The sequence below is a fragment of the Falco naumanni genome, chromosome 9 (genome assembly GCF_017639655.2).
Source record: "Falco naumanni isolate bFalNau1 chromosome 9, bFalNau1.pat, whole genome shotgun sequence".
Lineage (NCBI taxonomy): Eukaryota > Metazoa > Chordata > Aves > Falconiformes > Falconidae > Falco > Falco naumanni.
Window position 1 is genome coordinate 9,891,414 of NC_054062.1, and position 25,875 is coordinate 9,917,288.

Below are 25,875 nucleotides of genomic sequence, written 5' to 3' on the forward strand. Positions count from 1 at the left end.
GCAAGAAAGGTCACGCTGTGGCACCGACAGCATCTTGTATAAAGCTCAGCGACTCTCAAACCTTCGCACAGGATGTGTCATTATATTGCTAGGAGGCCATTTCTACAGATGAAGAACGCAAAGCTCTAGCCATAATTGCAGCACACTTAAAGGTCAGAGTCTCTGAGACTTCTAAGACTGCAGAGATGCTTATTAAAGTGAATACGCAATCTGGACAATAGTGGGAAACAATCCCTACAGAGGACATAAAAAAAGTGAAACAAACAAGAAAGAACATGGAGTAAGACAGCTCTAAGAAGGTGGCTTTGCTGTGAGCACTTGCACCCAACATCATCACCTTCAGCAGTTTTTAATGGCTGTTAGAATCAAGGAAGAGCAGTAGCTTATCTGGTCCATTAAAAGCCCATTACTTTGGGATTCTTTTACATTTAAGGCCCTTGCCCAAAACATAAAAGTCCTGATACGTCTTTCACCTGCATCCACTTCAAAGGTAAGAGAAAAACACCGAGAGAAAAACAATTAGGAGACCATCCTACAAACAGGTTAATGTACTGTATCAGAACACAACGCGCTAGTGTGTTAAATATAGGACACCAACTGCATCTAAGTCAACACCATGATAATCTGAAAGGCAGAGAGATAAATCAAGGGGTGTTTTGTGCTCAAGATTCAGGAGTGCTCACTGTCCTTCCTACCTGTGAATGAAGTTTTTCTTCTCCAGGTACTCCATGGCCGAGGAGATCTGAGTTGCCATGTACAGCAGCACCACAGCATTCACCTCCTGCCGGTTACACTCACGCAGATAATCCAACAGATTCCCATATGTCATGAACTCCGTAATGATGTAGAAAGGAGGTTCCCGTGTGCATACCCCTAAGGACCAACATAAAGTGTACAATGAATGTTTGAGAATATCAGGGAATCTTCAGGTTTTGTCCTTTAGGGCAATTTATACCTCTAGAAGGTAGGAACATGGGGCTCACAGAAAGAATGAGTTCTGCTTGGAATTGGTTAATTGCAGGGTTTAATTTCCTGCTTCAGGCTCTGGCAACTTAAACATCAGGGAGAAGAGATCATTAAAAATCATGTATTAGTGGTACAAATTGTGAATTTTGCCAGACAATAAGTGTCTGTATTCAAAGCCTTGGTATGGTAAGCAGCTTATCTGCTCCTTAACATCCATATCACTGCACAAGGGTTTAGTTCAAATCCCTCTGCTTGGTATTTATCACTTACCTAATAACTGCACCAAGTTCGGATGCTTGATCTCCTTCATTACTGCAGCTTCTTTCAAGAACTCTTCCACCTCCATGGTATCCTCCTGCAGAACAATGGTAAAAAGCTTTGGCAAGGACAGCATGCACAAAGGGGGAACAGATTTTTGTATGAAGACACAAAAAGAACTGCAAACTGACAACATAAGCCACAGTTCGTTCAAGGTAATTTTTCCCTGTGGCTACATCACAATGCCAGAGTGTTAGGAACATTGGGGGGTTTTTTTTGTAGAATTTTAAAAATATATATTTTTATCATTCCTATTCTAACAGAGCTTTTTAAGGCAAGAAAATCCATATCCCTTTTGTGAAGGGCCTCTCAGAGGACTGCTCCGGAGTTGAAAAGGAAAATATGCTTGTTCCTAACAGAAAAAAAAGATAACATGAAATAAAAAGTACAGAAAAGAAAAGAAACAAGAATGAACATAAAAGGAAGGGTATGCCACAATCAAATGCTCGAGATGCTGCTGAAATGCGGGCCCCCAGTTTCACTGGGCAGGAGCACGAGAATCCTGCTTTCAGACAGGGAGGCATGATCAACGGCAGCCACCCCATAATTGAAAGCCCGAGGTTTCAGAGATTTCATTTCTGGCATTTAGAGCCTGACCCATGACGCAACTGTTCTGGGCAGACATGTCACTACCTATTTGTTGAATGCCATAAAGTTACTTGGCACAACACAAAACCGAGGAAGATACAATCTTGCTCGAAAGACAAATTTTCTGAAGCAAATATGCCCCAAATGGCCAGAAGGTCATTTCAAAGCAGTGCAAAAATACAGATCTATTCCTAAAGCAATGTTTCTTTCTATATCCATATTTTTTTCTCATTGATGGATTAATGTAGACAGGCTACACGGACAAAGTGTTTTAAGGAAGGATTGGAAAGGATTTACTACTGCTGGTGAGAATGATAACAGTGGGCTGCCGCTGTTAAGATCCAGCCAGCTCTCTGCTTCACAGTTAGCAATGAGAACATTTTTCCAGCAGTTTCATTCAATCATTTACTATTCGTTGCCAATTAGCTTGATTGGCAGCTGTGATGTGCTGAACACACTCTGTCAAAACTAATAGCCCAAAGGTCCTTGTGAGCAGAACCTTAAACTGTTCTCTTTGGCAAGGAAAATGGGTTAATAATCCAGGTTGCAAAATTACCCTAAATACAGATTTATCTTATGCATGCTATACAAATCTGAAAGGTTGCTCCTCTACGTAGCTGTTCCAGTGTGTTAAATCTCTTACCTCTCAGTGATCAAACTAATAGGAAGGACATATAACAGAGAACTACTGTAACAATGATCTCTCTGAAAACCTGACCTCATGCAAAGGACCAAGCTTTACCAGCTTCCACCCTCCACTGTACAAAACCACAGAAGAAATAATCCAGTTCTGGCTACACGGTACTTTTCCTAGCAGAGCACAGGACCATGCCCTGGCATTAAGGGACACCAGGGTTGCACAGTGACTGATTTAAAACACTGGCCTCTCTGCTGGGGAAAAAATGAAAAAAAAGTGAGGGGGAGCAGGGGGGGAAGAGGCGGCAGTTCTAACAGATGCAGACTCGAGGTGTGCAGTAAGAAATGTGCTGAGATGACCAGCTCGCAACAGTTCAGCCATTAAATGGCCCTCAGGAGGAACAAGCTTTGGCCCCAGTCACAGCAGGCAGTGTTTGGTCCAGTGCTATGCAGGTCACAAATCCCCACCCCCAGTTACAGCAGCCTCTCTGCCTCTCTTGTGCCCCCTCCCATCAACATCAGGTGTAAAAACACAAATTCAGAGCACGTCATGTTATAACATACCCTTATAAATACTGATGCGTCCTGCGCAACTCACTGGTTTTCCAGTGATGTATTTTAATAGGAAACATCTAAGCACCAAAACGTTGTCTAGCACTTCCCAGTTAAATGCAACCAAGGAACAGCGTGTGCTGCTTTGATTGCCTTCTTGCGTGATCTTTTTGTGCCAGCTATGAGCTACCTTTAGACACCTGATAGAAAACTGAACAACAAACGGGTGTTCATAAGCATCGCTATTCAAAAAGATGCTGGAACAATTTTTTTCCCCCTCTTTTAGTTTTCTTTTCCCTTTATCTTTCTTATAGAAGTATCTGGAGTAAATGGGGAAGGAACAAGAAGAGTCATACAAAGTTTTGAAAAACATTCTTTCAGAGGAAAATAAAGTGAGTCATTTGAACATTTGCACAGAAGCTGCAAAGGGCTTGTTTCCCCCAGTAGAAATAGCATAGAAATGTGATTTTAAAATGTTTCCCAAAACTTTGAAGAAAGCTATAATCCCACCTGTCAGGCAGTAGATGGATAAATTTAAGGAAGGTGATAATAAATTTGCTTTTAAGGATGGTTTTAGTGTGCATAATTGCAGGTTGAAGTGTTTCTCAGCTCTCCTCTTGGTTATTCTTACAGTCCCCAGTGAATGTGGTGCTCCATACTACATTATGAATCACTTTTAGTCATGTTTCATTAAATATTTATTTGATATATTTGAAACAGCCATGGTTTGCATTAAGGTTTCTCTTTATGCACAAACAGATTTTATGGGATAACACGCAATTTGCCTTTGTTGATGGGGTTTAGAGAGAAGAGAATAAAAGCAACAACTACAGTTTGGAGCAAAATGAGAAATCTGAAGACGCTGGGTATCCTCACGCTGCAATCAGAAGCAGGAAAAGAGATTTTAGAGCAAATCATGTCCCAGGAAAGAACTGGTCTCTCCTTCTCACTGCAAACAGGCATTTTGTTCAACCGGTCACATGCCATCTCCACCTGCACTGCAACCCTCCCGAGGAAGCCCTGCGGTCCCCAGCGCGCTGGATCCGAGCAGGGTAACACTAGGTGTCCCTCGCTCCCCGTGCAAGCAGGCACTTGCACTCTCCTCCACTGGGGAGCAGCAACAGGAATCTCCAGAGTACAAAAAAGGCCAAAATGAAAATACTTTCTGCAACCATAGCAACCCAGAAATACTGAGGTAGCCGCTGCTCAGAGAGTAAGGAAGAAATATTTCCTTCAAATCAAGGAAACGTTCTTCCCCTGACACTAAAGCATCTACGCAGTTCTCTCCACTTCAAAATTTCCATTGCAAAAAACAAAAAGAAACAAACAAAAATCCCTGTTCTGTTTGTTTCTGCAAGTCCAAACCAACCCCATCCCCATTCAGGGAGAGAAAACATGGTGTCAGATTAGCATAAACTCTTATTAAGCAATCAAATGCAATGTGTGTGGATGGTGCCAGAAGATCTCAAGATATTTTTTATAAACATAAATGAATTAAGCAATGACCTTATGAACTAACAGAGCATTATTTGCATTTCAAGAGACAAGGAAACCAAGACACAGAAATCAGGGAGCAGAGCCAGAAACAGAACTGATTATCCAGTTCTTCATTAAAGGCACTTATAAATTTTAATGTATTTTAGCTTGAATACACTTTTTTTCTCCTCTTGTCTCTTTCATAGGAAGCAGCTGTGAACAATTGCTTAAGACTACCAGGTACGCAGGGAGCTTGTCTTTTGGGAAAGATGCCACAGAAGACAGAAGATCAAAAACGTGGTAAAGCGTCCCTGAAGCACAACCTTTGATAGTTATGTTGACTGATTCACAATCCACAATTTTCCTTAATACAACAGTAGTGTTAGTGTGATCGTCTGTGAACAGCTCACCTTTGCCACACCCTGAATGCGAGACATCACAGCACTACTTTTCTAAGGTTTCATCTGTTCTAAAGTAAAAAACGCTGTTAACACCCTCCTTTGCTTAGATACAAGTGTTTCAGGTATCACCAAAAAAAAGTAATAGGATTCAAGCTCTTTCAAAAATGCTCTATTCCAAGCCTACAGCACACAAAGGAAGGACCATCACCACCCCAAACTGTCCAACCAGGGCTGCGGGGCTGGCAGCCAGCCTGAACGCGCTTCCTGCTGAATGGAGCTAAATGGGAATGCCCAGGGATTTGAGTCCTACCTTGAGAGTCTTCACAGCCACTGTGAGGTTGTACTTCTTCCAGACTCCTTCGTACACTTCTCCATACTGCCCTCCACCAAGCTTGTGTTTCATCGTGATGTCAGTTCGCTCTATCTCCCATTTGTCGTAGTTCGGAGACACGCCGTAAATCGTGGGCTTATTGCGTTTGGGCGCCGGGTAGTGCAAAGTGGTGATGAGCCCATCTGCGACAGTTGAATGATGATGGACCAACTCTGCCAAGGTGTTGAAGCGGCTCTCTGAAGAGACATACAGCTAGGAACCAAAGAGAAAGAGAAAGCTCATTCATGTAACACACATCGGAGCATTCACTGGTAGAAACTAGATTATAAAAATTGTGAAAGCAAAGTGTTGCATTGCTTCTACTCGAGCTGCAGTACTATGAGCTCCACAAGCTCTGTAACCATTTCTCAGAGCTCAGAGCTGAGAACATGGGATGTTCTTACAACGTTTACATGGGTAACACATGGATTTAGGAGAAAAAACATGCACTTCACTGAAACAATACGGATATTGTTTGCAATGAATGACTGGAAATAGCATTAGATTGGCATGCTGTTGCTTGAAATGTCTTTTTTCAAAAGGCTTGTCAGTAAAGATTGTGGAACATGTCCTTCAGAGTAGGGGGTTGTCAACCTCAGTGTCTTGATTCCATTATTACTGCTTGGGTTATGACATTTTCACCTGCCTAAATTCTCCTTGAAGTGTCACTAGCAAACCAGCGGCTTCCCTGCTTTTGGCCTAAGCTTCTGCAGAGTATTTTGCATGAAGTTAGGCAGCTGGTCTGCTCCACTCTTGTGATGGGCACCAATCAATAACACAGAAGTAAAATCATTACCCTTGAACGAAAACCTGCTGTGATGCATGACAACCCATATTTGTTACCTTTTTAACATTTATACAAAAGATCCATTTTAAGCCAAAAAGCCTACCAAAGGTAACAGACAAGTGACTCTCCACCACCAGAGCTCTGTATTTTCAGTTTTCACACTCAAACCCAGCCTCCTGCTAGGCAAGGTGACAAAAGTTAGAAATTTAATTTAAAAAAAAGTGATGCTGGTAACACCTGAAGGAGAGGGAGAAAACTTTGTATCAAAGTGCACTCTCTATCATAGTCCAGCCTATGATGGATGCCGTACACAGAAGACGGAAGAGCTCAGTTTCCCACAAAGGACCAAGGTCTGGCAGGGCACAGCCTCGCAGGAAGAACAGCACCATGTTAGCCACCCAGATTTCTGCCCAGTCCATGCACTGTGAAATGAGTGCAATGCACCGGTCCTACTGTTCACATTACAATGCCAACAGCTATGATCAAACTTCCCAAATGCTTCTGACTTGCTGGATAGGTACTCAACAGTTTGTACATGTGCACTGGCCACCTGCCTGGGATTTTGGGAGGCCAGGAAGTTGACAGGGCTGCCAGACACCCAAAAATGATGATGGACCAACTCTGCCAAGGTGTTGAAGCGGCTCTCTGAAGAAACATACAGCTAGGAACCAAAGAGAAAGAGAAAGCTCATTCATGTAACACACATCGGAGCGTTCACAGGTAGAAACCAGGTATTCTGCTTCTTCCACCTAGACGGAATTTTTGGATGGAAAAATAAAATGCATCTGTGAAGCTCCAGCAAGAAGCGCATATATGTCCAACAGAAAAGGAAGATGCATTTGCAAGAGGAAAAAAGAAAATACATACATATGTTTGCAGGGAGGGACAAAACCACTCTCAAACTTGAGTAAAGTCTTTGGAGGCTGGCAGCTCCCATTTGGATGCCCCTCCTTTGCAGTCATCTGTTTACGATACAAACTCAAAATGAGAACAAAAGGCACTGGAGAAGACCAAATATTCTGAAGCATATGACAGTACAAACACTACATATAAGAAAAGGTGAATGAAAAGGGCAGCCATATCATCCAAGGAAGTCAGAGTGATAGACAAAAGTGCCCCTACCCCTTGGCATCCTGCTTGTCCAAATTCCTACTTAAGTTTATGAGAATAAGCCGCATGCTTACGTACGTATGGTAACTATTGTGGTCAGAGTTGGCAAAATACACCAATTTCTGTATGTCATGGACTTATTTGAAAGAGCTGCAGAAAGGTAAAATGCTCAGCTCAGGCTCACAGAGTAACCCAGAAAGGGGAAAACCCACGGAGATGTGAATAACCCCACAGAGCAGTCACAGACAGGTTAGACTACTGCAAGGTCAGGGTGGCCGCTGGCTTTCAAGCTATGGACATGGTGACAGAATGATGCCCCCTGTCAGGTTTCTGGGAAGTGAACGCAATATAGCCTTTGTCATCCAAAAAAGGCAACTATGCTGCAGAACCTTCCCTTGCAGTGCTGGGAAACCATAAACCCTGGTTAAAACGGCATTTCCTCTGGTGGCAATAGCACCTGGGCTTGGGGGAGTGAGAGAAGATGCACAGTGGCCAACCTATCTGTAAGCCACTTGAGCTAAAAATACACCATGAACTACCCTGGTGACAACATACACACTTTTGGATGCTCAAGGGCGTTCTCACTCATTCATTGCTCACTCATTCAGAGTGGCAGGTTTTACACCCTGGACTGCAGAAATCTGATTTCCCTTCACTCTGGTTTTTCTTTTGCTACAGTTGCTGATTAGAAAAACTCTTGTGGAAACTTAATTGGTAGAAAATGAAGGCATCCTCCCAGAGAGGATGTTCTCAACCCTCTACCAAAACGACTCAGATATTCCTTTGGTAAAGTAACTGGACCAAATCTCATTTCAACACTATGATTTAAAAAAAAGAAGAAAAAAAACGAAACCCAACCAAAACCCAAACCACCTTTCATGGTCAAAGAGGTGAAATCACCTTAAAAACAGATGTTCTAAGAACAGAAAAGTGACAACCTAAAAGTGGCTTTTACAGCTGCATGGCTTGGACCACCAAGCATTAGCCAGTACAACTACAATTTAAAACAGGCCATACCTGTTCGGGAATGACTTGTATGAGCAGTGGTACAAGCAGTTCACATGCTACACTGAGGGCCAAAACACAACAGTATGGGTGAAGAAAATTATGCTAAACTCCAGGATCACTTGGAAGGATGGGAAAAGTATGGAGGAGGAAGCTGCCCATGCTTTTATGATGGCTTATATCTCACATGCTTAAAATTTTGTGGGAATTAGAAATCTCTGTATTTTGCGTGACGGATTAAATGATCTTGTTACAGATGGAGAAAGAAGTTAAATAAATGGCCAAATGTTTCACAGCAAACTCACAGCAGGATGGGGAACAGAACAGGATTGCCCCGTCCAGGCCACAAGACAACACTCCATGCCTTAAGAGACATGAAGTTTTCCATTTACATTAAAAACCCACATCCACCCACTGTGTGTGCTCATTCTGTAGGCAAAGTTTTTCTAACTTCTCACTGATCACAGCTCGGCGCTGACTCCTGAAGGCCTTACTTCCCATCAGCACTACTGGAAATCAGAGTTATACCGTGTTTAAATCTCCATCTGGAATTTGAAGCATGTATCACAAGAAGATGAAGCAAGGAGCAGCTATGAACGGCACGCTGCTGATGCAGCCCCAGTGAGCCTGACTATTCAGTGCAACCTCTCTTCTCCGCTGACCCCGATTACCAAGCTTTAACTCAAGCTGCTTGCTGCATGATTTCCCCCAAGAAAACCATCTGGTGCTGCTAACCGTACTCATACAGAGGTAACAGACTCAGCGTTTCTGCAGCGCCTGAGGTTACATAGGGACTCACACAGTTTGCTTCCTGGCTCGCTGTTGACACTTTATTCGGGCAATTTTTGTGCCTCATCAAACCACAATATTGGTCCTGTTCCAAGGGGCTCTGCTTGTACAAATGGGCTGCTCATCTGCAGCTTCTGCCACCAGACCACATCTCTTTTGCTGGCTGGTGTATTTTACAAGGGTAGTTAAACTGGCCCATTCTAACCTCCAGTGCACCCTTAACACAATGGGACTCCCCCTCCCCAGTCAGCAGACAAAACTGAACATCCACATAAAATATCCATGACGGTCCATGATAAAGGAGCGAGTCTGCATCCAGTTCAGCCACTGGAGGCTCCAAGAGACTCAAGCAGGACATGCATCCTGCGCCCTTAATGCTGAGGATAGCAAGATTTGAAGAACTGGCTGGACAACACTGTTTATTCAGTTGGGTTACTCAATAGGAGGCTTTGCCTCAAGTACTATCAAGTCAGGAAAACCGAGTCCTCTCTACCACGGAAATGGTTTACCAGATGACTAGCTGCACTGTGCCAGCCAAATGAGGAAAGGTCACTTTTAATGTCCACTAAAACCCAAACCAAAACAAATGAACAACAAAGCAAAACATTAAAAGGTGGTCCGGAAGAATATGACACATTTAACTGGGAAATAAAGTAAAAATACCCTGAGGATTTATTGTTTTTTAAAGAAGTTTTTGAACCCAAATGCATTCAAGTATGAATAGTACTAAAATCAAGACAGACATACACACCTCTGATCTCTTCCTAGTCCCTCCAGGAAAAAGCCTGGGTAAGGCTGTGCGATGTACAGCACACCGCTGTGCTGAGCAGCAGCTGCTCCACACATTCCTCTAATACCTCTTTCTCCTGATAGTACATTCTCTCAGTCACAGGATACGATCCCACCAAAGCCATTCATCCTTACTGCAGATATTAAATTCCCCGGACAGGCTGACTAATGATACAGCAGGCTGGGAAGGCCCCAGGTGCTCAGAGACTTGAAGGTAAGAGCTTTCCCTTGGCAAAGCAATGCTCTCTGCGACGTGGGTAACAGAGTGCGACACGAGCAGCTCAGAGCAGGCAACCCGCTCCAGCAGTCTCCATTTCACAGAGGGAAAAGCAGCGATATTAGCAGTTTCTCTTCCTAGCTCCTCAGCTTTGACAGCTGGGGACGGGGTGCCGGAAGGGCACAGTGCCCCCCAGCCCAGCAGCAGAGCGGGCAGCAAGTCTGCTGCTAGTGGGCTGCTAAGCTGTTGCAATTTGCTGCCTGGCTCGTTAACACAAATTGAAACTGATGGGGTTTAACACACCAGGCTGCAAACTGCAGCCTGAACACAGCAAACCACCCCTCTGCTAGGATGCTGGCCCTTGGCACGGCAACTGGGAGGACTGTGGCTACCCCTTCGCTCACCCCTGCATGGAAAGCCAAAGCCCCAGAGCCACAGCCCTGTCACTGCTGCTTCTTGAGTTTGTATTTTCAACCACCATCAGTTACAGATCTGTTTTAGTGAACTGTGCTGACCTGCACCTTTTCTCAAAAACACCAATTCAAGCAACTTTGTGGAAAATGAACAGTTAACCTGCCTAACACAGACCCGAACGGATTATTGTAGCTCTGCAGAACTGTTTTGGGGGATAAAAAGAGCTCTGCTGGGACGAAAGCCTTCATATGCCAAACGTCTTTACAGCTAAAATGGACAACATGTGCTATCACCTCACAGACATGTGCTTATTTACATCAACTGAAGGGGGCCAGGGTTCAAAATGTTCACATGTGAACGCTGCTCATCTACCAGCATCAATGTAAATAGAAGGCATATCAACTACAGAGACAAAAGGAGGAATAACACTGCAGATTGCCATGTAGTCCTTCAAGTACGCTGCACGTCAGCACTTCGCAGCGCCGATTTTGACCACAGAGTGTGTCTACATGGGAGGAAAAGGGAAGAATCAAAGTGCCATAACTTGGAAATATGTTGCCTTAAATAACATGGTCACAATTGTCTCAATTACAATCTGTTTGCTAAAGCAGACAAAAAGCATTTCATTACTGAATAAAATCTGTTTATCTTATTAAAGGTTTCAAAGTGATGAGTCCAATAAATAGGAAACACTATGTAGCAGTTCCCTATGTTTTCATACTAAAGATTTTGCTGTCAACATTGCTGTAAGGAAAATAAAGCTCTCATAGGATAAAGGAAAATTGGCCATGGTATGCCACTACTATACTTGATTTTTCTTATTTTTTAATTTTTAAGTACTTTAATGGCATAGAATCTGTCATCTACTAGATGCTGGCAAGAAGAGCCTCAACAGCTGTGCTCCAGACCCACACTTCAACTTCTGCACAGGATCTAAAGAGACACTGCTTAAAATGGATTCATTAAAAACCAAGATTTTCCAAAATCCAATGACAGTAGAAATGTTTCCATGAAAGTCAAACAAAAAACTGTGGAAAACTACACTTTTATGCTGATATTTCTCTGCAGCATCCACAAAGCACGGCAATGCAACACTGCTACAGCACACAACGATCTAGGAAAAAAAAAAAAAAAAACAACCAACCAAAATAGAGACAGGGCCCATATAAAAGTGAAAGTGCCTACCCGTCTCCAATGATCATGGTGAAATACTGTAGAGAAATCAAAACAGTAGTTAAAAATACTGCAGAACAGCTCAAAAAGCATTCTGTCCCTAATATTTACAGGATTATTAGCAACAGGCACTGACTTTTCTGATGCAGCAAAGAGATTATCTTCTGAACATATGGGATAAGAATTCATCTTCAGAATCTCTTATTAATGACATTATTACATTCAGCTCTGCTGTAACTCTACTATCTCCCACCTTAAAGTGTTTTGCTGCTGAGCTGTAGTATACCTCACCAGCAGTTTGCTAAAGGAGTAAAAGTGTTTTGTCATAGCCGTGTTGGAATCTCACAGTTTGTTGTAACCACAGATGATGAACATCGTGAGCAGGGTTCAGAACTGCTCGGTTCAATTGTAACTACCTGGCCTTGTGCAGTCAGTGAACAAAGTACACTGGCAAGGTTTTCTTTCATGGTTTGGATAGCCTGCAGCCTACCTTTCCATCAGATGCAGTGTTTATTCTGTAGTGGTACACCCTTCCTTCATATCGCAGTGAAATAGATCTCTGTCCTGGACTGCTCTCACTCTCTCGCACCAGAAAGCTGCCGTTGATACCGCTACTCAGAAGGTACTCAGCAGCGTTACGTGACACTGGTCCATGATACCAGGAATGTTTCTCCAAACTATTCACTGGGGTGATGTAGTTGCTGGGTACCCAGCCTTGTCCATTCTTCGTTTGGGCCTCGCACCATTCCCCATTATGATTGTAGCCCAGGACACGGAGCTTTTCACCTTAACACAAGAAGAAAACACATTTAGACATGGCAAACCTGTGAGTTGAGAGCAAAGATAGGTTCTTTCTGGCTAACAGATCATTAAACAATCTCCTATAAGAATAGGTATCTGACTAAGCAGGGGGCGTATGTGTTTCTTTAAGCTTGAGTGGAACCCTCAAAGCCAAATTGTCAGACATTTTGCTTCAGGAGTTTGTTAGGCTCTCGTGCAGTTCTGCACCAGCTCTGATACTGCTTGAGCTTAAAAAGCGAATCCAGCAATTTTATTTGAACTGAGTTGGCTTGATGGGGCTAGGACAGATCATGAATGGATAAACAATAAAAAAAAATCATTTCAATTAGCAAGATAAGCAGCTGTGACTTGGAGTACACATAAGGAACAGAAGGACTAAGTAAGAAAACATCATATCTGTGCAGTCATTTTTCATACAGGGACTGTGTTTTGGAGGCCTACGAAAATGACAGAGGCCAGCCTCTAAAATCAGCTTAGTTTAATTTCTCAGTTCAAATTCTTGCTCCTAATGGAGACCTTAGCTTTAGCAAACAGTTTCTTGCCCAATGCAAAAGCTTCAGACAGTTTTAACCTTTTAAAAGGTTATGACTCTGTGAAATATTTGTATTTGTTTAAGAAGAATTCCCACAGTAAAAAAAAATTCCATAGGGTTTAGTGTATAATTCAGTTATTCCACAGTGACTTTTCTTCCTACGGCTTCTCACACACTCCCAGTACCATTCTGCCCAGCTACCTTACCTTTAGTTATGCTGAGGGTGTTGTCCCCACTTGCCACAAAATCGTACAGTGCAACAAAAAGATGGGGATCATTTTCACTAGGACAGGACAGAAGGTTTTCCTTGGAGTTCCAGCGAGCTGCTTCACTCAGACCCTGGGGCTCAAAGTCTGACACTACCGGTCTCTGAAGGGCTTCTGGGGAAGGAAGAGAGAGAGAGAGAGGAAAAAGCAGGTTCATTTTTGCTGATAAAAGCCATCTGGTTAACCCACGCACTCTGATTTTCTAATTTGCATCGTTGCTTGACACGTGTGCTCCTCATGCATCAGAGGACAGATATGCACAGTTCTTTAATGCAGACCTCCTGCCGCATAGGCAGGACACCCTTGCTCCAGAGCTGTCCCCAGCCTGCCCTGAGCCCCCAGCTCCTGCCTCCCATGGCATGCAGGAGAGAGAAGAGCCCCTTTCCCTCCCTCCAGTAAATGCTGCTCACGTAGGCTGTTTGCTGCTTGTAAATCCTTTGGCTCATACCTAACTGCTGGAATGGTTAGATTTGAAAACAAACTCAAGACCTTTAAAAGGTAAATCCCTTAATTATCCTATAAATGAAATCGCCAGAACGTGCAGCACAGCCAGCTAGGCAGGGCAAGACTTATCAGACATGATATTTACCAACGAGGGATGCACTTCCATTTTTCACAGCGTTTTTAATAATTTCTCTTCTTATCTGAATACAAGACTATGCCTTTTTTGTTGCCCTCTCTCCTGCCTGTTGCTCTTGAAACCAGAGCACAGTAGCGAGCATACTACGCACAATAACCTTTCTACGTTTTTAGGAACCCTGAGATACCTCCAGAAAAAAACAGATTCCTAAAAATTGAGCTTCACAGGTGAGTAAAAACCAACCGCCCAAGTTTTCTGTACACTGCAGCACATTAGGCATGTAATATTCACTAAGCATCAGGCAAGTCCAAGTACATCAGGGAGTTTTACTGCAATTGCTCCTGCAACCCCCTCACCCCAGACCACGATTCGAGTGTTTGGGGCAGTGATGCTCTAGGTAGTTGTGCCTCCTCGCTGTAACATGCCACCCCGAGCTATGCCGGGAGCTGCACGATGACTGTGCTGGCACAAACCCAGGGCAATAAGTTGTGAAAATCTTGTTTTTTGAAGGGTTATTTTCCATCTGGATGAGTTCGTTGAGTGACGTCACAGCACTGCACACAAATCATTGCAGCAGTGCAGCTACAGGGCAGGAAACACGGCACTCATGCCCAGCCCCTCGTGCCACGAAATTGTTCATTACTCAGCATCAGCCCCCACCGGCTCCCCCCACTCACTGCTGAATCCCTCTTCTGCACAGGCAAACACAGCAGAGGTCTGGAGGGAGAAATCCCAGGCCAAGTGTTTTCTACATTATCAGGTCACCTGGGAGCACAATCCTCTCTTTATACTTGTAATACTCACTAGCAAGGGCCTGCTATGTAGATGCAATCACACCGAAATATGCTTTTAACACTATTGATTGTTTGGTCTGGAAATCCACTATAAGCTGTACTAGTAAACCAGTGAAGAATTGATACGATTGACACCAGAAAACATATGGAAATCAAGTGTGGATTGGGACAGGTCCAAAATACATTTCCCAATGGGGAAATGCTAAGGAAAAAAAAACAACCAACACACCCCCAAAACCCCAACCGTACAAAAAATAACTAATCCCATTATTTTCTAAGCTTTGGTGGTGGAAATGCCACTATTCACCCACAGACAATCTGGTGTCCTCGACGTGTTGGTCAGATCACCCCTGGTAAACGCTCTCTTGGTGGTTATTTATGAACATGAGTCTTACTGTATTCTTTGGAAAAGGTAATACTGTATACGTGGGCAGAGAGCAAACCAGCAAGGACAGACCCTGTTGGGCCTGTTTGCCTAGCCAAACCGTATCTACAGGGAGATATATTGTTATAGTGAATCAGAGAAGTCAAGTAATTCTGCTTTCTAAATGATTCCACAGCCAGAGAAGATGGTGCGTTGGGTTGTTTTTTAAAGCAACTTGAAACTTCCCCCTCCTGTTTCCTGGAGAATACAATTTAATAGCCTGGGTTTGCTTCAAGAGGGACAATGAGAAAAGAAACAGAAAATCCACTTTCAGAAAATTAAGCTATAATCATTTTACCATGAAAACGCTTTGATCCTGTCAAGCCCATTAAGTTCCCTTATCAAACACAGGGTGCTGCAGTGACTGGAGATACTCCAAGGAGTTACACCATCAGTAAACACCTGGAACAGACAGACAGCAGAGAGCTGCAAGTAGCAGATACACAACCTCAGCGAGGAGCAACGCTGTGATGCTCTCCCCCAAATATGGCACAAACTAGTACATGCTTCATGGTGGGATGGACCGTAACCTCCGTTAGGAAGGAAAACACGTCGCCCACGGGGGACTGATTCGACAGGAAGGCAGGAAATCCAAGGCAGGCTCCCCTCCAACTGCAGCGCAATCGCAGCCCAGCACAGGACGGCTCATGCACGGCCACAGATGGGGATGCGGGAGGAAAGCCAAGCACTCCGCAAGAATCCCTCCCTCGTGCCCAGGCCGCGGCGATGCTGGGACCAACTCATTACACACGGATGCCAATGTATGCGCTTTGACTCAGACCATGAGACAACACTGTGTCAAACACCGAAAACACCCACAAGCTGCGGTGCGAAAGTCAAGGAAAGCTGGTGTTGCTCGATGACATTCCTACAAACACTGACTCAGTGATAAGTGTCTGCAAACCCGTGGACTGACAAGAGAAAGGGCTGTTAAATAAATTATGAGAATTTGCTAAGCTGGAAAACCACACAAGTCCCCCAGTGAATAGATAGGAGGCCACGCATAGATGGGCTGGTGCTTTCTGTACTCTCCAAGCTGACCCCCTGCTCAGCCGTGGGCACTCTGATGGAGACACGCGCTGTGTGCGAACACTGCCGCGCAGGACAGCACGATGGCGAGAGGCGAGACCCAACTCCTGGGTTGGGTTAGGGCTGGTGTTCCCAGAAGGTAGGACCCCCAAGTTAAGAACCGGGCTGGAGGTGGTGGTGACTGAATGAAGCTTGAAGGGCAGCCAGAAAGGGAGGATGAAGCCCTGAGTCAACACGGAGAACAGTGTAAAGGAAAGAGCAGAATTGTGGTGACCCAAGTGTGGAAGAAGCTTGATAGACCGTGACAAAACACACTTTTAAAGGTCTGGGCCCCAAGAGGAAGCTGTCAGCAGACTCAGGACACAAACCCATGAAGCGAGAGAAGCAGACGGGACATGTCCATCTGGGAGCCACGTACAGCTGGCTGTCAGCAGTATTTACCCCTCTGAGCAATTCTCTAGTAAACTTGCCCAGACAGTACAGTCTTTCGGAGCAGGAATTGGACATTGCTGTTCATATGTATTAAAGGTCTTTTTCAACACAGTACAGCTTCTTCAGCTCTTGCTGCTGGTTTTAGCCACAATTTTACAGCACTGCTGAGCTCTTCAACGGGCCAGATTCCTCCTAATAAATCAGCCCGGCTGCTACACCTACAGGAGGGTATCCTGGCACGGCAATGGGGCAGGAAGCAAGCATAATTCAATCTGTTCCCTCCACACTGTGATTCCTTCCACACATCCACTTTATCTTCTGCTGCATCCCAGCGAGACTGTAATTTATTACCTTGATCATACCGTGCTCTGGACGACACCTGGATTCCTGGGAGGAGTCCCGAGGCAATGCTGTAATTCAATTCTCCACTAACACCAACTAAATGATAACTCTTAATTAAAGCGCAGCAGGCTTCGAAATAAGACAACAGCAGCTTTTATTTTGAGGCATTTGCCATAAGAATGTCTTTGTTTCCGCACTAAATTAAGTTTTTACCAGGAGATATTTATGTTTGCACATTAAAAGGTTTCATAAGCATAACTATCTCCTGCTAATTATTGTTTAGACAGAGTCATGAGTCATTGTTAGGGACTACGTAAGAAGTTCTCAGATATGAACAATTCTGGTCTAGACCAATGCATGCAGATTTCCTCCATAATTTAAGGGAAGGGCTGGAGAACAGGCAGAAGCACAGAATTACAATCGGCTCCTCCACAGCTGAGTGCGGGCAGTCCCGAGGGAAGGAAGAGACCTCCTGTCTCCCTACAAAACAAACATCCTGTGGTCTTACAAACCGTGCTGGCATTTTTTCCACAAGGTTTCTAGAGCGAAGGAGCACAGACTACATCTAGTAATCTCTTCAGAAGTACAACACATGCTATCTAAAGCTTCTCCTTCCCCTACATCCCTGCTACTCTCCTTTCCCCGGAAGAAATTACGATAAATGGCAGAATAGCTATGCAGATTTACTACATCCAAATGTTCCCAGCTAAGCACATATGATGGGGCAGCTGCCCCTCTGTCCCAGTCTTTCCTTAGTGGCCCTCACAGATTCCCTAGGCCTGACAGAATATGAATTAATTAAAAAAACCCAAAAAAATCCATAAACCAGATCTTTCCAAAAAGAAGGAAGGTTTCATTTCATGTTTTATTTCAGACTCATCCCTTTAGTGAGATCACGATCAGCCTTTCCTGCCACCTACTCCACAGCACAGGCCATACAATCTTCTGCAACAAAGGCTATCGCTTCTGCTCTTGGCTGGTATTTGGAAAGCTCATATTCTTACAGCCAGAATGAGGACAAATGATCACTTTTAAAATATTGTGCATTTATATACAGAGATTAAGTACAAAATTAGTTCCAGCCTCTCTCAGCTAGATCTATTCCCCCTGTGCTGGGCCAGTTTCCCTGCTGTGCCACCCTATTTCCACCCCCAGCAAGGTGCCTTCACCCTGCAGGCAGGCTGCGCTCCTCCTCGAACGGCCGCCAGGAATCTCCAGCACTCTAAACAATGAAAACCACATCTGCTGAATGCAAACACGAGGCAACAAGGTCACCCATGGCTCTTGCTGCACTGCTTAAGCACAAACAGGCCCTCGCAGTCAACTGCAGTTATTTCATCTCGTCTAACACTGAGCACCCCTGATGATGTGGCTTCTCCCACTCCTCCAAGAGATGATTCCGTCACCTTGGGGCTTTTGTTGTTGTTTGTTTGTTGGTTGTGGGCTGTTGGTTTTGTTTTGATTTGGTTTGTGCTTTCTTGAAAGTTCCCTCTTACATTATCCTGCAGGTACCACTCAAGTGCATTAGCTGAGTTTATTCCATTTATAACCCCTTAGTGACACGGTAAATATCATCCTTCTGCAGCCAGCTGATCACAGTGTAGACGTGTGGAATGGAATTGTGGGTACAGCAGAAATTTGGATTTTACTCCCAAATCTGCTACTAAACTGCTGCCTGACTTTGGATTATAACCTCTGGGAGAGGAAGGGGGAAAAGTAACCGATCCAAGCGAGCTTCCATGACACTTGTATATTTCTGAAAACATTACCTTTATCATTTTTATTTTGGTTTCATTACTAAGGAAGCAGTAGTAGTGAAGTTTGCCCTTTTCTGAGCCTTGGGGAGGGAAGACACCAAGCAAGAATCATTGAGATTTACTGTTGTGTTTCCCTGTTTTACTAAGCAGCCCCAGACTATCAGGGAAGTACTAACATGTCTGCGGATGACCAGTTTTAGGTCTGGAGACAGTTACAGCTTTTCCTATGAAATGATAATCCTTTCCTCACCACAACCCAAGAGAAATGGCAACAAGCACGATCAGCCAGATTTTTTAATAAGGATGGGGCAGGCGACAAGAACTGCTGGAACAACCACATAACTAACAAGCCAGAAACATATTTAAAAGCAAGAACTCTACTGAGTGATGGTAGATGAGAGGCCAAGAGGCGAAGAGCTGAAAATAGCCAAGGAAAAGAGGAAACAAACAGAAGGCTCTTCCCTGGGAGGCAGCAACACTCTCTTAATGCACTCATTCTTCCTAACGGATTGACCAAAGACGTGCCTGCTGATCCCACCAACATCAGGGCAGAACAAGTCGCTGGCATTGCAGATTTGTGTCTGGCTCGATATGTGCCCAAATGCATAAAAAGACTCTCCAGGAACAGGGCAATGGCTACAGGCTGCTCCTCCTCTTCAGGCTTGTCTACTCCAGCTGTAACAAGACACGCTTAAGGAAAAGAGGAAAAAAAAAAAAAAGCAAAAAAAAAAAAAGCAAGAAAGAGACTATCTGACAGCTGGCAGGACTGAAATAATTCCAGTTAGAAAACAAAGGACTTTACTAGCATCCCCAAAATGGTTTTTAAACTTTACAGAGAACACTGACAGGTTTTAAACAAGGCTTCTGCCTTTCAGTGGTAGAGCAAGCCCAAAAAGGCAGCAATACTATTTCAGCCCCTATTTGGGACATGGACACGTTCTGTTTTCCAGATCAGATTGGCAGCAGTACTTGCTGTGCCTCGTCCCTTCTACTCTTTACCCTTTCTTGGTGTGAAGTGGGTAAGGAATTATTCACTTTGGCAAAGGCAGAAAGGAGAAAGCAGATGACAGAAATTCAGATCTCTCACATTTTGAATAATATTTACTAGTGGGAATAGAAACCAGAGCAAAAAATGGCCAGCCAAACATCAATATGATATCTCAGTAACCGTTAAAGCCAGTTTAAACTTATTTTTTATCAAGTTAAGTAAAGGTCTCAACTTTTTCAGCAAGCAGGCTGCCTGCACACAGCAAAGTGCACAGCAATGGGATGTAGCACCTGCCATACCTCCGCGCCACCACAAAAGAGACTCTACAAACAAGCCTAACGGAGCATAAAAGCCTTTCAGAAGAGGACCACCATGAAAAAAAAACCAACTCCACTCCTGATTACTTGGTCAAAAGACATGTACCTACTACACATGTGCCTGACACTACATCAGCCTTTACCAAACCCAACCTCAATACAATATTTTCAAGAAGCGTGTTTAAAAATATAACAGATTGATTTTGCTACAGTCCCGTGCTAGTCATCAACAAAGCACTGCAGTGTTTTTGTTAACACATGAAAACCAAAGTAAGAAACTGGAATAGGTAAAATTTAATCTATCCACCTGGCAGCAGCTGGTTTTTCACGCAACTAATGGACCTTTCACCCTTTAAGCAGTTATGTTTAAGGTTTCATAGTCTACTATAGCAAAGAAAGCTTCAGCTTCCCCCTCATGTCCTCAACAGCTTCCCATTCAACTAAGATAAGAGCACAGTTAAATCCTCCAGTGATATCACCATCATCTCCCTTAATCCTTTCAAAAGCTTCAGCGAGGCTGTGGGATGCGAGGCTGTGGGATGCGCATGGGAATGGACTGGCCATCCCATGCTGCTCACAGGTATCCAGGAGCAATGGTCCCTAGTTTCTGACCCTTGGCCCCTTCTCACAATCTGCCAAGCTTAAGTCGTTTCTATAAAAATTAACAAATCCATATTTTAAAACTTGTCATGTTCTTAAGAGTAATGCAAGCAAATGGTTTTCACTTGCACCCTTGGAGTACAGGGTGTTGGGGCGAGCCACCACAACTCTTCTTTTGAAGAGTTCTCAACAGCACTTTCAACCTCACAATAATTTTAATAAGAAAGCTGCCTAGGAATACCATGTGGGGACCTTCAGCTTTAGAAAGGGATAGCAGAAAATCCTACCCTTTCTAAAAACTTTTTTTCCCTCCCCCAGATGAGTATAGATTCTTGCTTCCCACCCTGCTCTTCAAGAGATCGACAGCTGATTTCGGTGGGTTCTGGGCTGCCTGTGTCCTAACCAACAGTCACAGCATTAAGGATGCAGTTGCCACATTTGTTCACATTTAACAAGCTGCTTGGATGCTGGCTTCGGGTTTGCCCCATGCTGAGCTGAGACACGGGACTGGGCTACTTTGATAGAAGGTTGTTTAAAAGTTGTTTCAATGCTCATTTCCCATCTCATCACTAAAAGTAAATATGCAACCACAGCCTCTGGGAAGCAGAAGGTGGAATTACTACAATATTTATTGTGTCAATGATTATGTTCTTAACTTGATACTGCCTATACGGGCAAGTCAAACTATGCTCTAATCCTATTATGCAACTGCATTGCAAATTGGGGAGGGGGGGAGTGGTTGTAACACACACAAAAGAGAAAACTTGCAAAAACAGTCAGGGTAACACCCTTGTAACATCATCCTTTAGCATTCATTTCTGCAGGGAAGAGAGGCCCCAGATGCTCTCTTCTCCCAGGGCTGTGTTGAAAGATCCAAGGGCGCAGAAAGGAGGCCCAGAATGGCTCAGAGCTCCTCAACAGGCAGCCTGGCCATGCCTGAGCAGTACCAGAGGCAGGGGACAGACAGAGGTTTTATAGACCTAAAAGATCACAGAAAATTCAATCACGTAGGAAAGATCAAAATTATGCATATGCACCCACCCACCATTAGGTTTCCTAAACTTTAAATAAATTTTTAAAGTTCTCTGGAAACTGTTCTTTGATTTTAGACAACAGAAAATTCTTCAGTGCCACTAAATGCAGCTATAGACTCTTGATCTGAAATTTCCTCAAATGGGTTTGCCACAAGAAGCCATCTGTAGATGTTGAGATTCCTAACCTATGAATCTCCAAGGACCATTTCTCCACTGAATATTTGAGAGTTGAGCAACAGTGACTTGCGATAGGCCCCAGGAAATCAGCTGCTGCCTTTTGTGCCTCTGATTTGATGAGTTAGCATGGTCCTCCTGGCATGCGGATTATTTTTACTGAAGCAACATCCAGCAACACAAAAGAAGTTCAAGAAGCCCAGAGCACCGGAGACAGCCCCGCACAGGGGGCCTGTAACGTTGCTCCACGAGCAGGGGCGAAGCACTTGCTCAAGGTCCTGCCAAGCAAGACCTCAGCCCCAAGTCCCCCAGCCCAGCACGATGCCTCTGTCACCCAGGCTTTCAACCTAAACTAGTCATGTCCATATGTTTAACATCTCAGGGTCTACAAATAACCGTGAGTGTGACTCAAAAATCACTTTTTAAAAGCAAACACGCAAGAAAATTCAGTTAAATGAATGCCTGTGGAAAGCAAACTGAACAAGGGCATAACCAAAATGAACTAAGAGATTACGTATTAACACACACTGAAAATATTTTACTGATGGACTCATCTAAATTTTCTTCCCGAGCCTGGAGTTGGTTTTACCATCCTCCTCGCACGACCAAAATAAGGGAGATCCTTCCCCTGGCAAAAAAATAAAGCAGAGGCCTTAAGATACGGCTTTGCTTATGGGCTCGGCAATAAGATCCCTTGACATTTTACAACCATAAATGGTAGAGCCGCTCTCCCTTTGTATACTGCAGTTAATGAAAGTCACCTGGGGCCTGGATGCCGCGTACCCCACTTGGTTCCTTCACCCCCAGCATGCAAAAGCCCAACCTAAAGCTGGCCAGGACCAAACGTCTCCCCAAGCCTGGCCCCAGCGTGCAAGCACAGGATAAAACTCTCATCTGGGACGGCGGCGGGGTCGGCTGTGCCCCCCACGAGTACAGCAGCCCCAGCCGTCGGTGGGCACAGGCTGACCCTTGGGTACTCACCTTCCAGGTAGCAGCTGGAGGAGGAGGAGAGCCCCTTCTTCGATTTGCAACCCACCAATTTCAAGCAAATCTCCAACATTTTCATTTGTTAGAGTTTGGCTTTGGCTGTCTGGTTTCCCTTCCCCCCGCCTTCAGCTTCTTCTCGCACTGTGGAATTATCCAGTAAAAGTCTACAAAAGTCTAAAAAAATCCGGTAAGAGTCTAAAAAAAATCCAGGAAAAGTCTAAAACAAAATATCCAGGGAAAGTCTAAGAAATCCAGCACTCTGAAAACCATTACAAGGGCGAGCCTGAGAGGCGGAAAATCCTGGGGCCCCGCATCTCCTCTCCCGGGGAGTTAACTCCAGCCATCTTCCCTCCTTCCCAACTCTTTTGGCGGGAGAGAGGAGGGGGGGGAAAAAGAACAGGAAAATAAGGCAAGCAGAAAAAAGCAAAGCCGACCAAGTTGGACAGTCACTCGTGCCTGCAGTTGGCGGCAGCTGCCCGCATGCCGCCGGGCGCTGGGTGCAGGCAGGGCTGCTGGGGCTCCGCTGCCAACAAAGGGCCCCCTTCAGCCGCTGCCTGCCTCCATGACATCAGGCAGGCGAGCAACGCCCTCGCTCCTTAACCCTCCTCCTGCCTGCCTGCCTGCACCCTGCCTGCCTCCCCTCCCAGCGCCGGAGAGGCGAGGGTGACAATCAACAAGTCCCCCCTGCCTGCGAGAGACCTCCTTGGGTGGGGAAGGGGGGAAAGGCAGGATTACAGAAGAACACTGCTGCCTTGGTGCTCGTGGCGCTTTGTGCGCGGGTCTGTTAAACCAATGAATCATAAGCAATAGTCAGTCTTAAAAGTGTGTCATTTCACAGCGTATTAAGGGAACTGTTTAAATACGGCGCCTCGTAACAGGGAGAAGTGAACTGGGAGCTGTGCCCATTTGTAAAACCAGCACAGAAACGCAGGGGAGCTAGAGGTCCTTCCCAAAAGATGCTGTCTTAACACCTCTGCGATAACTACAGGCAAACGGATTCAAATCTCAGCTGATGTAATTACACTTCAGGATACTACTCTGCTTGCACAAGAGGCCAAAAGTTTTCACTCTCCCACTATCTACTATTCCTTTCCCCTGCAAACTGTGCCTTTCCTTTGCAGGTTTCTCAAGGCTACACATCCATTACTACTCTCCAGTTTTCCATTTTTTATAATTACTTTCTAGCATGATTGTGGGAATTCATTTTAACACAACCATCTCTTTTGTTTCTATATTTATATTCTATACGAGTGTATATATAAAATTTCGTGTACATATACATATAGGAGATAGCAAGTTGGATGCATATACAAATACATTTTTTTCCACTCTAAAATCCCCTTTCATTTCCTGAACCTTGGGGTGCTTTTGCTGCTTCGAGCAAGAGGTGCTCAAGGGCGCACAGTTCATCAGGGGTGCAGAATAGAGAGGCTGGAGAAAATGGCCTGGGAAGCCAACCCTATCACAAACGCCACCGCAACATGTGGAGCACTGAGTGTGTCACACACAGGATCAAAAATGCAGCAAATCTTCATTTTTGTCCCTGAAAACTTCCCTCCACATCTGACAGTTTATTTTGGCAAGGTTACTGACTCACTAGTGCTCTTTTACCCTCCAACGTTTTCAAACATTCAATACTTTAGGGGAAACTCTGCATGCTTCCAACATCTGAGGAGCATGCCTCCGAAACAGCAAACATTGCTCAGACTCTTTAAACATTATTTTACAGCACTACTTTGCCTCAGTCTTCTGATCCATGGAGTGTATACGTGAAAGACAGATTGGAAAGAAATCCTTGGTCTCTCAACGCATACTGAACTGCAATAATGTTATTTGCATTTTTTTAAATACCATAAGTCACACCATTTCTAGCAGTGAAATAATCACAATAAGGACAGCATGATGTTCAAAATGCTTTCACGCTTTTTCTCACAAAATATGAACATGGATATCCCCATTTAATAAACCAGAAAACAGCAAAGGACCTTAACCCTTTCCTCAATTTACACAGTCCAGCAAAGGGATGAGGCTACAGTTCCAATCCCCCACCTCTGCAGCCTGCACATGCATTAGAAAGACGATGCAGTTCTCCCCACGTTCTGCCCTCCTCTCTCCACTTCTGGAGCAGGATTTCTATTTTATGGAAGCACAAGGGTTTAAAGAGAAACCAATACCTATCTACTTGTTGCCTGTCCACCTAACTTACCAAATGAGACTGCAACAGAGAACTTGTGCAGAACTGCTCTGGGAGGGGTGGGGGGTGGGGAAGATGAGTTAAAAGCAGATTTGGAGCAGAAATGTTATATAAATCACAGGAGGAGCTCAGCCATTATGTGTTCAGACCCAGTGTCATGTTTAGGGAACAGAGATGAAGTAACATTGGTAAGAGCAAACCAGGCATCTTGCACGCAACTTTTTTTCCATGTGAGGAACATCCCCATCCCGCTTCTCCTTCAGCTGCAGGAATGCGGAATCCCCATAGCATTCTCCAGGCTGTACAAAGGCTGCCCCCCACGAACACCACCCACCCACTACAATTAAGGTTAATACAATGAGTGCCAGCAGAATTAATGCGGGTTACATTCCTGATGAACTCCTGGGGTTCTTATTCCAGAAGAAGAATGTCTCATCTCAGATTAAATTAACCTGCTTGCAGAAGAACCCACTGTAGGAGAAATGCATCCACTCGGGAGTTAAACACAAAGAGCTATCCTGGGATAACTCCCTATGTAGATAAACAAATTAATTCCCTTTATGTTTCCATGCAGACAAGCTTGTGTGGTCCCTTTGCTACAAATGTCATCCTTCAATGCTTCCTCCTTTGTGTCATGGCAAACCAAGCTGCAAATACTTTAAGCAAACACCCTCTGCTTTTCCTGCATGCCACGAAATTAACTGGTGATACAGAAATAAAAGCCATATTGGTAGTGTCACACAAACTCTGCTACTTTTAACGGCTGACATCTATTAATCCCTTTCATGTTTGTTTGTCATACACACATCTTAGAACAAAATCAGTCATGAAAAGCGTGCAGACTTTTGGACTAAAGAGTGACTGATGCAACCTTCAACTTGGGCTCTCATGTTGCAGAATGGCAAAACAATTTCGGTTGGGAGCAGACTCGGAAGGTCTCCAGTTCAACCTCCTCCTGCTCTGAGGGTGGCTATCTATCTAGATCAGGTTGTTCCAGGCTTTTTGCAGCTAAACTTTAACCCAGTCTGCTGGG

At 44.4% G+C, this 25,875-nt stretch overlaps 1 protein-coding gene across 3 annotated transcripts in view; it reads right to left on the minus strand.

Moving 5' to 3' along the window:
* Positions 1-25,875, minus strand: part of ABL1 (ABL proto-oncogene 1, non-receptor tyrosine kinase) — an 83,260-nt gene that overhangs the window by 11,559 nt on the left and 45,826 nt on the right. The window contains exons 1-7 of one of the 3 annotated variants that reach the window (XM_040606607.1): positions 22,643-23,188; positions 15,287-15,390; positions 13,131-13,304; positions 12,082-12,377; positions 5,248-5,520; positions 1,237-1,321; positions 696-873 (exon numbers count right to left, since the gene is read on the minus strand). In XM_040606607.1, coding sequence (XP_040462541.1) covers positions 696-873; positions 1,237-1,321; positions 5,248-5,520; positions 12,082-12,377; positions 13,131-13,304; positions 15,287-15,317 — 1,037 coding nt within the window. In that variant the 5' untranslated portion in view covers positions 15,318-15,390; positions 22,643-23,188. Of the gene's footprint in view, positions 1-695; positions 874-1,236; positions 1,322-5,247; positions 5,521-12,081; positions 12,378-13,130; positions 13,305-15,286; positions 15,391-22,642; positions 23,190-25,875 lie in introns of those variants that run through there. The other 2 variants (XM_040606606.1, XM_040606605.1) reach the window with 2 other exon arrangements.